This window comes from Onychomys torridus, chromosome 3, assembly GCF_903995425.1.
Source record: "Onychomys torridus chromosome 3, mOncTor1.1, whole genome shotgun sequence".
In the NCBI taxonomy this organism is placed as follows: domain Eukaryota; kingdom Metazoa; phylum Chordata; class Mammalia; order Rodentia; family Cricetidae; genus Onychomys; species Onychomys torridus.
Window position 1 is genome coordinate 7,955,535 of NC_050445.1, and position 18,069 is coordinate 7,973,603.

Below are 18,069 nucleotides of genomic sequence, written 5' to 3' on the forward strand. Positions count from 1 at the left end.
TGAAGGGAAGCAAAAGTGAATTTTAAAAGCTTCTGTGCAGAGAGCTATTGTCTGCAGGGGGCATTTCCATCCAGTGAGAGAAAACACCAGACTATGAGCCTGCCACTACCTGAACCCACTGCCAGATGCATCTCCAAGCCAGGGGCAGGGTGGGCAGCCTGGACAGTCCACTAACGTGGACTCCTGGCCTGAGAGCCGACATTCCTAACACAGAGGAACTTACGCTGGCAACGTCACGTGGGTTGTGCCGATTGGGACAATTTCCATGGATTTACCCCAGAATTTATTTTTCCATCTCACATCTGAAACAAAATTCAAATATCACATATTCAAGCAATGCAGCTAGTAGACCAGAGGCCTCAGGCTTGACAAATGACTGGTCATCCTATAACCACCACAGATAAATTAATTCTAATGGAGACAACTGTTCATGCATTAGAAATGGGTCCCCAACGGGGTCCCCAACACGGAATCAGGAAAACAAGGTTGTAAGACAAAGTCCTCTTGAAAGAGTCTACAGCACAAAAGTGAGATGAAAACAAGTTGAAGTCACACAGACACAGGCTGTCTCCAGGGTGCTGCAGCCTCAAAGAGACTTGTCAGAAAGGGCCCGTGAGCAGGGCTCTGCAGTACACAAATGAGTCCATGGTGCACAGAGAAATCAGTATTGGAGAAATAAATAGTATTTAAAGGGTCAGAGGTGTAAGAGCCGAGTGTGGCTCGGACCTGTAGGTCTGAGATTATCTAAGTGGAAGCGTAGAAAGGCAGGCTGAGGCAACGGTGGGTTCTGCAAGCCTGGCTAACAAGTCTTCTTTGAGCTGAAAAGAATCAGGGAACCAGTGTGATTAGATAAAAACCTTGCAAAAAATGTCACAGCCATACTGAGAAGAGAGCCTGGGCGGGAGGCGTTAAAAGCAAGGGGATAAGAGACCCGGCTGCTGCGGCTGCTCAGGGGATGAGCAGGAGAGAAGCGAGTCGAGCCAAGCGCTGTGGTGCAGCGGCTCGTGAGGAAAGAAGCAAAAATGGAGACGGAGGCAGCAAAAGACACAGGCTGGGAAAAGGAGGGGACATTTACAAGCGGCATCAGCTGTCCCAATTTTCAGATGCCACCACCAAGAGAGAAAAGGGAGAACAAGATGGAAGCAGGCCCTGTCTAGTGGATGCACTGAGACAGAACAACTGTAGGGGTGAGGGAGGCCGGCAGACACACGGCTGTGGTCCAGATGAGAGAGGCAAGTGGAGTCCTTTTATGAAAGACTGCAAATGGTAAATTTGAAGGAAGCTGTGAGAGCATTATTAGCTAAAAATAAATAAATAAATAAATAAATAAATAAATAAATAAATAAATAAAGCAAGCTGTTTTTGGAGTGATGAAACTATTTTAAAATTAATTGTGCTAATATTTAAGTGGGTAAACAATACAGTATATGAGTATTTTTCAATAAAATTGATAAGAAAACTGAAAAAGGGAGACTTGGAGTTCAGCAAAGATAACAATGCATTGCTAAATTTGTAAAATCTCACAAAGGTTGGGGTTACTTTGCTGTTTCTTACTACATCAAAATTGATACATAACAATGCCAGTTGATGGCAGACTGCAACACCTTAAAGATATATAAATCTCAAGGTAACAACTAAGGCACAAAATAAAGAGCTATAGATATAATCCAACATAAGAGATAAAATGGGCATATAGAAAGTATTCAACTAATTCAGAAGACGGTATTAAAAAAAGGAATGAGGGGGAGCAAGGAACAGATTTGACTAATTAGAAAACAAGGCACATTTAAATCACTTGTATCTATAATCACAATAAATGTAAACGATCTAAACAACCCAGTTAAAGGGCAGAGAAATATGAGATGAGATGAGGAAAATTTGAAGATCCTATACCAAGGGAACAACAGGTGGAATCACCCGGAAAACAGTGAGTAGGAATGTGTATAACAGAAAGAGCATCAAAGGACTATTCTGAGAAGGTTCTCCTGTTAAAAACAAAAATGCAAAGTTTTATGAAAACAATAAAGAAGTGCTTACAAGGCCAATGAGATTTATCAGGCAGGAGCTAAGGAGCCTTATGAGAAACATTTCCAGAAGGTGTTGTGAGATATTTGATTACACTGTGTAAAGATATATCACTGTAGCCAGGCAGTAGTAGTGGTGGTGGTGACAGCCGCGCACGCCTTTAATCCCAGCACTCGGGAGGCAGAGGCAGGCGGATCTCTGTGAGTTCGAGGCCAGCCTGGGCTACAGAGTGAGTTCCAGGAAAGGCTCCAAAGCTACACAGGGAAACCCTGTCTCAAAAAAAAAAAAAAAAGATATATCACTGTGATTGGTTTAATAAAAAACTAAATGGCCAATAGCTAGGCAGGAGGTATAGGTGGGACTTACAGACAGAGAGAACTCTGGGAAGAAGGGGGAGTCACCAACTGGATGCAGAGGAAACAGGACATGCAGGAGGAGAGGTAAAAGCCATGATCCATGTGATAGCATACAGATTAATAGAAATAGGTTAATTTAAGTTATAAGTTAGAAACAAGCCTAAGCTAAGGCCAAGCTTTCATAATTAATAAGAAATCTATATGTTATTATTTGGGGGCTGGCAGGACAGAGGAAGACTTGCTACAAGAAGGTTTTAGTGAAAAGCAGCAAAATCTCAGGTGAAGCTTCAATATTTAATATTAAGCATCGATAGCAAAGATTAAAGAAAAGAAACACTTTGCTTTAAACTTTCAACTGGTAAGATCAATTGCATCCTTACAGAGATAAGTGAATAATGGAGCAGGAGAATGGGAAGTGTTACAGTGTGCTCTGGTACTTTCAAATCTCACAAAGATATATGCCTATGTACATATGTGTATAAAGCCAGCACGAGAGCCAAATGGCAACATTACTACAGGAAATGTATTTATAAACTGATTAGGGGCTGGGGGCATAACTCAGTTGGTAACTGCATATCTAGCATGCATGAGGCCCCGAGTTCAGTCCTCCATACTATGTGAACCAGGTGTGGTGGGGTATGGCTGGAAGCCCAGCATTTTGGGAGGATAAGAAGTTTGGGTCATCCTAGTCTATATAGTGAATGAGGCTAGTCCTGGCTACATGAGTCTCAGTCTCCAACAAACAAAACTATGCTTTTTAAAATAATGATGTGTGCTCAACTTCTTGAAAACCTGGGATACTCAGTTTCTCTTACTGTACTCCAATCTTTTGAATAAATGAAAACCTAACAAAACTAACTCATGTAGGAGAAACCTGGGACATTATTTTTAGAACAACATGCCATCTCCCCCATCTCCAAACGTACCTTGCCAGAAAACGAAGTTTCCAGACTCGGCGTGGCAGGCGGAGATAGGTGGGTGGTGGCTGACCTGAGGGAGACACGCACCAATATCATAACTTGAGGCAATGTTGTTACGTCTGGAAAACCATTCCTTTCCCCGTGAGCTGAGCGAGCTGGGACTACAGGAATTGGAACAAGTGTGTCCTCAAGAGGGCAGTCTTGACATAGCCAGCTCCCCTTTTCTCCAGGTGAGGGGGAAGGAAACTGGGAATGGAAGCCTCCAGAAGCTTTCCTGGGAGCACGGCTGCCCAGCCTCAAGTGGTGAGACGCAGGCATGATTTGAACAGTATCGAATAAAAAGAGGGGCGTTTGAGGACTGCACTTTCCCCAGCCAGCACTGTGATTCACTTGCTATGAAACAACCTCCAAGCATTTTAACTAAGCTGTCAAAGTCACCCCTTCAGTGTGCTGCTGCTGCTGCTGCTGCTTCTTCCTCCTCCTCCTCCTTCTTCTTCTCCTTCTTCTCCTTCTTCACCCCTTCAGTGTGCTTCTCCTCCTCCTCCTCCTCCTCCTCCTCCTCCTTCTCCTCCTTCTCCTCTTTTCGAGACAGGGTTTCTCTGTGTAGCTTTGCATCTTTCCTGGAACTCGCTTTGGAGACCAGGCTGGCCTTGAACTCACAGAGATCCGCCTGCCTCTGCCTCCCGAGTGCTGGGATTAAAGGCATACGCCACCACCGCCCAGCCAGTGTGCTACTTCTAAGTAACATAAAAATATGTCCCCCTAGGGCTCAGAAAACAGAATCATGAAGTCCAGGCTCTTAAGTCACTGATATGGTCAATCCAAGATAGTGCTTTTTTTTCAGTTTTGAAATTTTATCTATTCACTTATTATGAATGTGTGTATGTGCACACACATACACACATTCATGTACCATGGCTCACATGTGGAAGTGTGAGAACAATTTGTGGGAGCCAATTCTCACCTTCCACTGTGTGGGTTCTAGGGATGGAGCTGAGGTCCTAAGTCTTGGCAGCCAGTGCCCTGACCAGCTGGGCCATCTTACTGGCCCCAAAGGTAATTCTTAGAAATAATGTGTCTGTAGAGCAGAGCTAGCCATAGACCCATCATAGACACTAAGGAAAGTTCACCAAATGCTACGGAGGGAAATGTGTTGGGATTGTGGAAGGTTCAGTCCATGAAGCAAGACATTGCTGTACAAGTATGGGGACTGAAATACAGAGCCAGAACCCACATGGGGCAGGGGTGGGGTGGGGGAGCTAGCTGTGTGTGCTGGCTGGCATTTGTAATCCCAGTGCTACAGCAGAGACAAACAGGTCCTTGAGGCTCACTGGTCAGCCAGCCTAGCCTACTTGATGAGTACCAGGCCAGTGAGAGACCGTGCTCAGTAAAACAACAAAAACATGGTAGATGGTACCATGAGGTTTTCTTTGGGCTCCCTACATGCACCTGCCAACACATGAACACACACACACACACACACACACACACACACACACACACACACACACACACACGGCACATGCTCGCAAATAAAAACTGTTTATCTATCATCAATATATAAAAGCAATCTTGAATAAGTAATTACACCCTAGAAGGGATGATCCTCCAAACAGAGACTGCCACTGGGGGGCGCCATTGCTTTTTTTACCCATCAATTATGATGCTCAATACAAAATGGAGGCTGTGTTCCATCTCTTCAACTCAGTAACACTCAGGGACCTGTGCTGTTCTCACAGGTCAGTACTTTAAAAAAAAAAAAAAAAAAAAAAAAGCCATGCTGTCAGTAGGCTTCCATAAATTTCTCTGATTTCAATGGCTGTTAGCAGAGGTTGCTTAAAGCCTTTCCTAGGAACAACATGGAGGCTAAAACCAGATAGGTCAAGTTTCAGAGAGTCTACAGAGCAAAACTGAGTATCCGTGTGCCTTCATGGTTTATAGACTTGAGGAAAAAAGAGTTAAGTAGCTGAATTCTCAAACACATCCACTTCACATTCACCACTCAGTACTGAGCTCTGTCTGGGACAAGCGGTTGTGTGAGGAGACAGGAGAGGAAAGAGGGCTGACAAGTCCACAGCCACTCACTGACTTCACTCTGGGCTCACCCATGCCGGGGATCCTGCTTTGTAAACCACCCCCTATGTGGAGAGCTGCAGGGCTGGCTGAAGGATCCCAGGCATCCTGCCACAGCCTTAACTGACAGGCTGCGGAGCCAGGAAAGCAGAGAAAAGACAGAAATAGCGTCCACACCTTCAGATTACTCAATGAACTGAACTCCCTGCTGTGGGAAGTAGGAGGCGGAGCCCTGTTGTGGCTAGATGTGTCTTAGTTCCCCACTTGCTGTCTGACGCCACAAGGTCCCTGCTTGTCTCTGCAGTTTTGGAGAGAAATTTTCACTGTCTTAGGGCCCCAGCTCCTATAATCAAAGCAACCGACTGCTTCTGGTTTAAAAGTCCAACCACTCGGCTATAGTTCGCATCACAAAGTGCTCTATCATCCTCCTTTCTCCCAGGAGAGAGCTCTCAGAAGAGGCTTGCTGAACTTTAAACCACAGGATTGCATACAGTTAACCACAGTTCTCTACCTACCTGACATGTCCCACTGGACAGGGCAAGGAGCCATGGAATATGGGAGGGAGCAATACAGGTGTCATCCAGAACTTGGTAAGTGTATGGGGATCACCAAATAGAAACATCAAAGCAAATTACTGTATGCAAACACCATGCGCCTGCTCTGTAATGATTCTACATCCTGTAAAATGCCCATAGGAACTAGAGGGATCTTGTGATACCAGAAAGTATATACACATTTTATAAGAATGCAGGTATGATCTTTTAAGACCACTGTAGCAGATTAGCAGTGTTTAGCCAACTGCCTTAAGATGGAACCAAAAGATGGCTGTGGATTTTAATTTTTTTTTTAACATTTATTTGTTTGTTTACTGTGTGTTAGTGTGTAGAGGTCAGAAAGACAAGTTGTAGAAGTCAGTGTGGTCCTGTGGGTCATAGGAGTGGGAGTCAGTGTGGTCCTGTGGGTCACAGGAGTGGGAGTCAGTGTGGTCCTGTGGGTCATAGGAGTGGGAGTCAGTGTGGTCCTGTGGGACACAGGAGTGGGAGTCAGTGTGGTCCTGTGGGTCATAGGAGTGGGAGTCAGTGTGGTCCTGTGGGACACAGGAATGGGAGTCAGTGTGGTCCTGTGGGTCACTGGAGTGGGACGCCTGTCATCAGGCTTGGAGACAGGCACCTTCACACCCAGTCATTTCTTGCTGGCCTGGGAGAGATGGAATTTTGTTTCATGAAGACACAGTAGTCTCATGTCTTCATTAACCTTCTTTTATAAACTAGGAAACGGTCTTTCTGCACAGAACCTGCTGCTCAGTGCTGCCCAAATGATGTGCAGCATCTCACCACAGCTCCAGTGCTTTCTCTGTGCACCCCACGGAGACTGCTTCCAAAGATGGCTCCCGTGCCTCCTAAGGTTGCGGCACACCATTAAAGCCTCTTCAGGGCCACTTAAAGGAAAACAAGTCTTTTGAATCTGACCTTTCTAACTTCTCTATGTTGCATTTATTTCTTTGTAGAATGAAGTCAGAAGTTTTGACTTCAAAATGCTGATGCTAACATCTGCTCTCACTATCTTCAGATGCGAACACCAGAAGATACCAGGCAATCTGAAAATCTGGCTCTAGGGCTTGTCATTTTGAACACCCCAGAAAGAGCTCATTCACAATTGATATTTGGGGCTGGCAGCCTTTCAACAATGTGAAGAAGAGGTAGGACCAACTGCTGTGCCTTCGCTAACTGTTTAGTCTTGATGCTTTTTTTTTTTTTTTTACTTTTGAAACTGGGTCACTAGGTAGCACAGGCTAGCCAAGCTTATGATCCTCCTGCCTCAGCATCCTGAGTACTGAGTTAACCTGGTCAGTCTCTAATTGTTACTACATCTTAAGCCAGGAAAAAGAAAGGTTGCATGTGAAGGGGGCTGGGCTGAGGGGTCAGCAATGAAGAGTGTGCTTGCTGTTCTTGTAGAGGATCTGAGTTTGTTCCCAACTCATAACCACCCGCAATTCCAGCTCCAACCGATTCAGTGCCCTCTCTCGTTTCCAAGGGTATCTGAAGACACACGAGCGTGCACACAACACACACACACACACACACACACACACACACACACACACACAGTAAAAAAAAAAGCAAACAAGCAGTAGATGCCTTTGAATCTGACCTGATCTCGCCCCAGAGGAGACAGTGCCCTACTGGATAAACACAATGTAACTTGGTCTCAGTACTCTAGCCTATCACTTCCTCTCCAACGAAGGGACAGCAGACCCTCACTAGCCAGAATTCCCAAGTGTGCAAGAAGCCAGTGAGTCCCATTTACCACAAGTATGTCTATATTCTCTTTTCCACAAGTCCCAACACAGTGGACATTTTCTATAATTTATGCTTTATTTGTGTATGTGAGGCCTTTATTCCCACTGACAATCATTTTTTATTTATGTGTTGCTTATACTTTGTATATGAGGCAGATGGGTACAGAAGCAGAAGAGGAAAATGTATTTCAGTCTTTGTGGGTTTGCACTTTTAGAAGAGGTTTATCCCTTAAATACACCATTTCTCCCCTGAAACTGCCAGAGACCAGCTACACACCTCCCAGGTCCTGACACCATTAACAGTGTAGGGTAACACGTGACAGAGAAGCACTGAGTATAAGCAGTACGTGAGAGGGGCCATTCTTTCTACATGTCACTTATCAAACACTGGCTAAGTGCCTGTGATGTGCCAGAGCGGAAGCAGTGAGACAGACAGACAGACAGACAGCACACATGGTACCAGTTTACCAGCAGTGGTTAAGTGTTAAGAGGGCACAGAGGTGCCTGAACATGAGGCCCCGGGAGGGGCGGAGCCATTACACAAAGACTCTGACAATGGAAACCTGCTTAGCTGGGGAAATAAGAAAGCCAAACATAAAGTCATCTGGGAGAGGTATCACAGGCAGAACACAGCAGGAGTCAGGACCCTGGGAACAGTGTGACCCTGTGGCTGTAGCCGACAGGCAGGGAAGTAGAAGTGGATGGCTTTTGGAGTATGGCTGGGGCTCCATATTTTATTCCAAATGACCTAGGAAGCTACTAGAAGATACACAGTAGTCATTCCCTTTGCTTAAAACAATCATTCTGTGCTGGGTCCTCCAGGAACTGGCCCCGGACTCGAGAGCACAGTCCAGTCTGGTGCAGTAATGCTAGCCACTGTTTATGGTGGCTTGGGCTGGCGGCCAGCACTGGGTAGAAAAGGTGGAGGCTTCTGAAGGGAAATCCTAGGACTTGAGGACTGGTTGATGGACCATTAAAGGAGTGGCTGGTGTGTGTGGAGGTGGCATGGTGGAGGGGTGGGGGGAACAGGACATGACAATTGTTCTGTGTTCAGAGCCCATGGTTTATTCTAGAAACATAGCTTCTTGCAAAACAAACCCCAAAACACCTTAAGTGATAACATGACCTAGAAACACGAAGGGCACGAAGCCATGACTGAGCAGCGTTATTCTCAAGATATCGATAGCTTTATTCAAACAGCTTGGATTTCCCCTCTGATATAGCCACTGAAGACAATGCAGGGTTAATCAGGAGCAGAAACTGGCCGCTACTGGGATAGGAATGATTCCAAGAAGGGACACGAATGAACCAGGCAGGAGAGCTGTTCTCCAGGGAGCAGCAGAGAAGGAAGAAGGGCCGGCAGGAGAGAGAGCTGGCACTGGGATCATGGGAGTGGGAGAGCTAGCCCTGCCCCTCACCAGCTGCAGCACAGTACAGCTATCCCTGTTGTCTGGGATGCAGGCGAGCCAGCCCTGAGGGCATGAGAACATGAGAGCTTAACACCCCATCCCATTCCCCTACAGCAAGGGGAAGAGGGCGGGGGAAGAGAGATAGAGAGAGAGAGAGAGAGAGAGAGAGAGAGAGAGAGAGAGAGAACAAACCTTGCCTGGGCAAGCCAGTGGAGCTGGCCCTGGTGGTGTAAGTGTGGGTGAGCTGGACCCGAGGGCCCCCACCACCCAGGCCCATAACGAGGGCTGTGAGTTGGCCCACCCCAACATCTACCTCATCTATGAGCTGTTGGAGCATGTGAAGGGGAGCAACCTACAGATCTCCATGACAGGACCCCCATGACACAGGACAACAACAGGATATCCAAGAGGAGTCCCAGTGAGGGCCCAGTATCAATAGTGCAGTGGATGCCAGAGGCCTCGAACCAGACCAATGACCCCTGGCAATGAACACTGCAAGTAAAGATGAATGGACTAAAGGGTTGATGGCAGTGTAACTCAACAGGCCACACTACAGCTTCCATGATGAGATTCTTCTCTCTTTTTTTCGGTTTTGTTTTTGTTTGGTTGGTTTTTGGTTTTCCTTTTAAATTTTGATAGGGAGGTTGCAAGGTGGATGGGGGGGTGCGTTATGGGGAGGTGAGTGGGATTGGGATGCATGATGTGAAATCCGTAAAGAATCAGTAAAAGTAGAAAAAAAGTGTCGAGCAAAGAGCACAGGGAAAACCGACTTTCCTGGACTTGTTCTTACTGCAGCTTTTAGGTCTTACATCTTAATGACGTTTTTGTTTTCTGAAGCAAAACCTCCTGCACCTGATCGTTTGCAGATGCTCTAGACACTGAGTCCCACGTGACCAGAAAAGCAACTTCTAGGAGTGGTCCTGTGTGCAACATCCTTCCACACCAGGCCTTGCTCAAAGGCATAAACAACCTGCAGAGCTGACTGAACTCACTCTTCTCTCCCTCAGGGGCGCCCAGAGTCAGTGTGTTCACCCCAGGCTGGCAGTGGGCATAAGGAGATGAGTCTCTAAGTGTGAGAGCCCAGAGAAGGAAGGCCTTCCCTCCCAGACCCCCAGTCTAGTGCTCACAGAAAGCCATGGCTGCAGCAAGCTTCCTGCACCAAAGGCAGAAGGGCCACAAGTTAGAACACAGATCAGGAGCACCTATGACCTACTCCTGGACATCTCTCACTCACAAGGGCCATACCCCATGACAAAAAGGCTAAAATCCTTCATGCACTTGGAGAACGAAAGGTTTGTGAACAAAAATTCCTGGGAAGAACTTCACTTTACATTAAACATTCTACAAGGCTAGTAACTGGTTAGAACTTCAAAGATGGTGGAGGAGTTGGAATTTGCAGCTTCAAAGCCTCATTACAATTTATCTTGGGCTATCTTCAGCCCCATTAATAGCCATTCCTCATCTACCTTTGTGTCTGACTTACTAGCTAACATCCTTGTACCTAGCAGGTAAAACCTTCTAGAATATATTAACTTACCAGATCACTAGCTTCTACCAATCAAAAGGCTAAAAATGTGGTCAGACAGCATCTGAGGCCTATGATGGGATTTCCCCACTTTGCTGTAAATCACTTTGGCTTAGGACTTACTTTGCTCTGTTGCTACCAAACATTACCCTGTTGGAAAATGGAACTTGGGATAGCCTAATTCTGTGTTCTCAACACATGGTCACTCATATTTGGTTCCAGAATAAACTATCTCTCATTCCTTTTGAGGAAAGAGTGGTGGCTTTTTGTTTTTGTTTTTGTTTTTTGTGGCCCCAGGCCTTGAACAATATAGACAAAGGCTATTTCCACATCCATGGTCAGCAACTCTGGTATCTCTGAGCCTAGTAACTCAACTTTACAAATGACCCCAGAAGAGAGGCAGGGAAAGGAACGGGAGGGAAATGGGATCTGGAGTCACAGGAAGCCTTGCTCCTTCGGCCTTGGTCTCCTGCCTGAAGCTGGCCCTTGGGTGGCCTGCCACTCTGGGCAATCTAGACATCAAGTGTGACCACATACTTTAGAGGCAGAAGGCACTATGCAAAACTCCCACTCAATGATGGTAAGGACAATGTGAACTAGAAACGGCTTCTGACCATAGGAGCCACTATGCAACATGCGATCATGTCTTCTCGATGAGCAACAATGCAGAAATATGCTTTGATCTAGCTGAACTATGGAGCAGACATCGTTTCACTCCCAGCACTGCACTAACTGAGTCACAGGCATGGAGGGAACAGATCCACCACTCTTCCAATGAAAGACGGCTAGCTAGAAAAGTTAGGAGAGGCAAACTGTCTTGGGCCTTTAGCTAGCAGATGTGACTTCCATCTATGTCATTTTTAGGATAAAATTCCACTTACATGCACATACACACCTTATACTGGGGCCCCCCACTCAGTTCATTACTATGGTTCTTCAGATACCTGTACTTATAGAGAGGCATAGGAAAGCACAGAATCCCCCCAAATTCTAAAAGCTTGTCACCTGCACACACCAGACAAATGCAGCCTCATGCTGCCTCTATGGGGTAGACTGTATCCTGGGCCAGAAGCAGAAAAGTCACATGAGCAGGTATGAACATGAAATGAAATGGGTGATGCTCCTTATATATGCTATGGTAGAGGGCTTCCCATAAGTGGGCCATCTGGTGAGGGTGAATGAGGGTTGGAGGAAGGTGTGTGTGTGTGTGTGTGTGTGTGTGTGTGTGTGTGTGTGTGTGTGTGTGTGTGTATGTAGAGCTAAGGTGTGCCCAGAATCCCAGGAAGGTGTAGTGTGTGTGTGTGTGTGTGTGTGTGTGTGTGTAGCTATGTGCCCAGCATCCCAGGAAAAGGAGACTCTAACCCTAACCCTGACCATGTCTAGGGCAGATGGCAGACACATCTTCACATTCTCCTGTGATTATAACCCTGCTTCCCAAGTAACCTGCTAATGGTTAACTCCACCTCAGTGCCAGTAAACGCACACATCCCGAGAAGCTCAGCCTTTCTTCAGTGCACTAAAAGCAGCAGCTATTTGAGCCATAAGGCTAAAAACCCAGACAGATGATAGGGCTCCATTACTATCGGGACCCACGGTCATGATCACAGCAAAGCCAGCATACAGTTGCCTGGGGGCTCACTCGGTCCCACGGAAGGCACCTGTGCTAGTGGGGAGATACAAGGTATCTTACTGTAATTTCTGTGCTTTTATCACCCCTCTTAACCTATTCTTAACACTATTTAAAGGTGTTTAAAGTCCCCTCTAGATATAAGAGCGATAACCACTAACCATGTATTCGTAAGTGCGTAATGCCACGGCATCCTTTCATTTAAGCCTTCCTCCGGCCCATGAGCCAAGGACTGCCATTCCCACCTGGATAAAGACAAAGGCTCCAGGGACTTAAGTCATTCATGCAAGGCTGCACTCTGCACAGAGGCCACGTCTTATGCCACAGAAAATGGCCAGATGCCTCTTTTTGCTTTTTAGCCTTGGGATCTAATTCATGTAACGAAAGACTAAGTTTTCTGGAACTCTCTGGTGATCTCCCTGGGTACTTGAGCACCGCCTATGGGCCCTGCTTCTCCTCTCCAAGTCCCACAGTAGAGGTGCTGGCAGAGCCTGTGACTGGTGCCACCCCTTCGGGGCTCCAGGGACTGCCACTCACCTCTCCACAGCTCACATCAGTCTCCCCTTAGAGACCTTCCTTCTGCTCTGATTGTCAGCTGGAGTTTGGGGCTATTTCGGGCCTTCTTTTTTTTTCTCACAGAAGTGCATACAACACCATGGTAACCAAACCATGTTTTCATTTCCTCTCATTCCATTTTAAATTCGGTATTTAAATAACCCAGCTGAATTTGAATCAGACATCTGACTGGATACCGTAACTACTGATTTAGCTCCCACCTCCCCTTATTAAGGAATATTTACCTTTTTTTTTTCCACCGGGGAAGCCACTGGCGATACAACTGGGGCTTTTGTATATTCACTTTCCTGTGAGTTCCAGGGAACACAATTGTTCTGGGTTTGGGTTTTTGCGTTGTCTTTTTTGAGATAGGGTCTCACTACACAGCCTAAGCTGAGCTAGACCTCTCTATGAATCCAAGATGGGCCTTAAATTCTCAACCCTCCTGCTGAGGCCTTTGAACAGTAGGATGGCAGGCAGGCACGAGCACACCCAGCCCGTAAGACAGGCACCACAGCCACCAGTTTCTGGGGAGCTGGGTGAGGTGGTTGTGAACCTGCAGCCCCTTTACTGGGAGGTGGAGCAAAGAGGAGTGTGTGTCTGAGGCCAGACTGGATATGTAGGGAGACACTAATCTCAAAGAAAAAGGAAGACAGAAGGGATAGGGAGGAGGCGGGGAAGCAGGAAAGAAGAGAAAGGAAAGAAAAGGAAAGGGAAGGGAAGGGAAGGGAAGGGAAGGAAAGGGAAGGGAAGGAAAGGAAAGGAAAGGAAAGGAAAGGAAAGGAAAGGAAAGGAAAGGAAAGGAAAGGAAAGGAAAGTTCGATACACCTTCACTCCCAATCCCCATAATGCAAATCCACTGACAAAAATAACCAGAAGGGAAAGAATATTTAGCAACCACACTCCTTCTTTATCCTCAGTTTTCTAGGAGTTGGGAGAGAAATCTTCGGGAGCAATGATGAGTAGTCTCCTGAAAGGGTGCTTTCCCTCTTTCTAAAGGCTGTGTATTCTATTTTAGCTGAGGGGTGTTCCACATCGGCAAACACATGGGACATTCATCCTCCAACGCACGCTCAACAGTCACACTTCATAGATCAGACCTTGCTCTAGGACCACAGAAGACACAAATGATGGTGTCACCTCCACTTGCCCTGAGCTCTACAGCCTGTAGGAAACAGAACAGTTTCAAATGTGAGCTGCGTGGCTCCTGAACCTTCCACGCTAACTTGTGTGGAAGGATCCAGTGGACCTCAGGCCACATAAGGACGCGATCATCCGTTAGATAGGGATTCTTGTCTATCTCCACACCTCCCCACTCCACTGCAGGGTCGGAGCCATCTGCAACAGTACTAGGCACACAGTAAACATTAACAAGAGAGAGATATAAGTTGTTGCTCTGAATAATAAATACATACATAGTGATTCCTCTTAAGTAAAAGTCTAGACCACTGCACAACGCCCACCCTGAGGGGCAGTCAGGCCCCAGAATGGTGGTGGCAACTGTTTGGGCACACTTTTTCTCTAAGTCACACTCGGGCAGAGGCTTGTGCCTTGGCACTTCCTTTTGCTAATGATCTGCAGGAGAGCTAATGCTGCTGCATTGTAAGCAGGCAGGTGCGCAGAATTACCAAAGCCTGTGTGCTGTGGGTAGTAGCTGAGCTTCCATGGAGAGAAAACATATCCCAGCTTTATGCTGCCAAGCCTGTAATTATCTCAGTCCTTTTGAAGCCAGTGAAAGGAAGAAAAGAAATATTTCAAAAGCACACTTAAGAGCAGATACAAGCAATTCTCTCAACAAACACAAAGGGCGCATATCACCTGCTCGGCAAAAAACTGGAAGCCTTTGTCTCGTCGGATGCATTCATATGTTTCTCCAAGGACTGGGTTAAACGGCTTGCTGCCTGCTCGGAAGTAGCTGGATGCATATGCAGAGATGGCGAAGGCTGCCACGTATACCTGTGAGCGGAAGGAAAGGACTGGCTCACTTCTGTGCCACCGAGAAATTTGTCATGAAGACATAAAGCCTGTGTTGATTTCAGAAAGACAAGGATCTGTCTTTGGTTTAAAGACAACGCAACCAACTTAGGTTTACAATTGTAGGTTTAAATAATGTTCATTTGGGCCTGGAGACAAATCAACCAGTTGAAACTGCCTGCTTATTTTGGTGTCGGAAATCTGGAAGGCGTGATTTGATTGAGGGGATAAAATTCATCCAATGGCATGCCGATGCTGAATCCTCTACGTGCAGCCAGCCAGAGCCGGCAATCCTGACATTGGGGCCTCTGGGCAGACGGTGAAAGAGTACAGAGAAGTAAAATGGTCCCCCCAGTTCAGAAACATGCACAATACGTTTAACTAGTCACCGATTGGTATTGTAGAAACCTGCAAACTTAAACTCACATTGACCACAGGAAGTATGCGAGTCATTGTTGTATTCTGAGAAGCAACAGGCCAGAGGCCCTTGGAATTTCTATCTTTCTGGGAGGAAAATTGAGTGGTAGGAGGTGGGGGGAGAGGACAAGGGAGGAGGGGATCTGACATCCTCTCTCGGCTTTTGAGGGCTCCTACACACAAGTGGTGCATAGAAACTCACTCAAGCACACACTCCTACAAATACATTAATAAATCTTTTGGGAGAAAACCAAAACCTCAAAATACAGCAGACTAAAGAACCCAGTGTTATCCATGATGCTGGGCAGTAAGGAGGGGCAGGCAGAACAAAATCTTCCCTACAATGGAGAATGTGGTGCCTGCAGGGCAGAAACAGACACTCTCGGGCTGCGGCTGCGGCTCTGTGGTTGTGCTGGGGACACTGGGGCTTGCCTAACACTTTCTTATTCTCCTTTTGTTTTGGAGACAAGATCTCATGTTATAGGTCAGGCTGGCCTCGAAGTCCCACCAATCCTCCTGCCTCAGCTCACCCCAGTGTTGAGATTACAGGGGTGTACCACTATGCTCAGCTTCAACTTTTGTCCAAGGTCAAGACTAGGAACAAATCGGTCCCATATGTGTACCAATCCTCCTGCCTCGGCTTCCTTAGTGTTGGTACTACAGTTTTTCGCCACTGAGCTTTCCCTAAACATTTGTTCAGGGTCAATTACTGGGACCAACTGCTGAGTATCTTAAGGGTTCTAAGTTGCCACAGGAGTAAGACACACTTTAGAATATGTTCTTCCTTTCTGTTTTAAAAATTTTATTATTTTATGTGTGGATATTTTGTGTTCATGTATGGCTGTGCACCATATGCATTCAGTGCCCAGGAGGCCAGCCAAAAAATGAGGGTGGATCCCTTGGAATTGAAGTTAGGGATGATTGCAAGTCATATGGGTGTTGGGAATCTGCCGGGTGGTGGTACACGCCTTTAATCATGGCACTTAGGAGGTAGAGGCAGGTGGATCTCTGTGAATTCGAGGCCAGCTTGGTCCACAGAGCGAGTTCCAGGAAAGGCACACAGCTACACAAAGAAACCCTGTCTTGAAAAACAAAAAACAAACAAAAAAGACCCCCCCCCCAAAAAAAGAATATTTTCATGTTCAAAGTGAATGGTTTTCTTTGAGGCAAGGCACCATAAATGCCAACTTTTACCACTAGATTTAAAGCTTCCTGCCTCCCTATCTCCAGCAGACACTGTCGAAGGAAAGTCAACAAAAAGGGCAAATTCACAACTTGTGTTTTTTGGCATTTATGATCATTAACATCAAGAGAGAAAAATCTCTCTGATAAGAAGGTCCCAGAGATCAGACAGACTGGGAATGGGATGTCTCTTTCAGCCAGGAGCTGAGGTTCCCATCCGTTTCCAAATCAAGGCAGCCAAGAAACTTCCTTGAGCCTGAGAACTGCAGGCTGTGTGGAGCTTGAAGGGGTCTGCCTCCTGTCACGGGGTGGGGGGCTGGGGAGAGGTGCTGGCTAGTTCTGTGAAGCCCAAGGGCACTCCTCTCCAACCTAGCCAGGCAGCAAGTATGAGCAAGTTCTGCACCCAAGTCCCAGCCCCCGCCCAGGCAAGGGGGCGACTGATCACCAGCTCCCAAAAGAGGAAGCCAGAAGAACAGTTTCCACCACAAATCTTTTCAAGATTTTTGCAAACAAAATTGCTTATTTAAATAGCTCTATAAAGAGAGAAAAAGGTGGTGATGGTGTGGGGGGTAGTTTTCTGGTGTCATGATATAAAATCACCCTCTGTGAATGACATTTTCCAAAAGCGTAGGAATGAATGGGACAATTCCAGAAATAAACAAAAACATTCTCAAGGGAAATTTACTCTGGGTGGGAGAAACAGCTCAAGAAATTAAATTCTGTCCACCCAGGGTAGTAAAAATAAACACAGCCAGCCAGCCTAAAGCATGTTTTCCAGCCAAGCCTAGAACCGTCCGATGGAAGCTTCCAGAGAAAGAGTAAGCACAAAGCCAGCAGAAGCACCCGCCCCCAGACACCAGCTGCAGAAGGCTCCTTCCTTTCCCACCGCAGATTCTGAAGAGGTAATTGCACACAGCCAGGAAGGCGAGGACCGAGAATCTTCCAAGAAATGACCATCTCTAAGGAGCAATCAGAATGAGGACTGGGCTTTAGGCCTCTGGGCTCTGAATGGCTCAGAATCTGAACAGTGCAGGGAGTGGGGTCCTCACCATCCTCTCCAGGGCACTGGGGATGCGTGCAGCCTTGTCCAGAAGCTCACTGTACTCCAGCTCTTCACAGAGCCGCTGCAGGGTGTTCAGCGGCTCATTCAGCTCCACCGGCATGGCCACCTTGGACAGGTCCTTCCCGATGTTGTTGCGCAGGATGCTCCATAAGCTGACACTGCTGGTGTTGGGGCCCTGCGCTGGCAAGCAGGTCCGCCTTTTGGACCTGGCTTCCCCACCACTTTCGAGAACAGGCCCTGCAAGGAAAGAATTCTGGTTGACTCCAGGAAGCTAGTCCGTGAATATAACCCTAGCAAGTACTCACTATCAAACCCAGTTATGCAGTGTAGGATGGAGAGCAAGAAACTAGCAAAAGAATTCTGAGCAATTAAATACCAAAACTCAGGGCTAGGGAATAGCTCAGTAGGGGAGCACGTGTTTATGCACCAATTCTGACACTGCTAAATAAATAAATGCCCCAAACTGTATACACTAAAAGCCATGCACTTCATTCCTTGGGGAGACTTATGAAGTTCCCGCTCAAAAGCTAGCTCCTCACAGCTTCTTACTCAGAATAAGAATGGAAATCGGGTTTCCATGCCAATAACAGGTTAGACTGGTATAAATCTGGAAGCTTAACCACATCAAATTCTGAAAATCAACT

At 46.6% G+C, this 18,069-nt stretch overlaps 1 protein-coding gene across 5 annotated transcripts in view; it reads right to left on the bottom strand.

The window, feature by feature from the left end:
* The window catches only part of Osbpl3 (oxysterol binding protein like 3), a 180,638-nt gene that overhangs the window by 18,802 nt on the left and 143,767 nt on the right, over window positions 1-18,069 (bottom strand). For all 5 annotated transcript variants that reach the window (XM_036180240.1, XM_036180238.1, XM_036180236.1 and 2 more), the window contains 4 exons: window positions 17,412-17,662; window positions 14,608-14,745; window positions 3,308-3,371; window positions 224-302 (listed from right to left, as the gene is read on the bottom strand). In XM_036180240.1, the coding sequence (XP_036036133.1) occupies window positions 224-302; window positions 3,308-3,371; window positions 14,608-14,745; window positions 17,412-17,662 (532 nt within the window). The remainder of the gene's footprint in view (window positions 1-223; window positions 303-3,307; window positions 3,372-14,607; window positions 14,746-17,411; window positions 17,663-18,069) is intronic.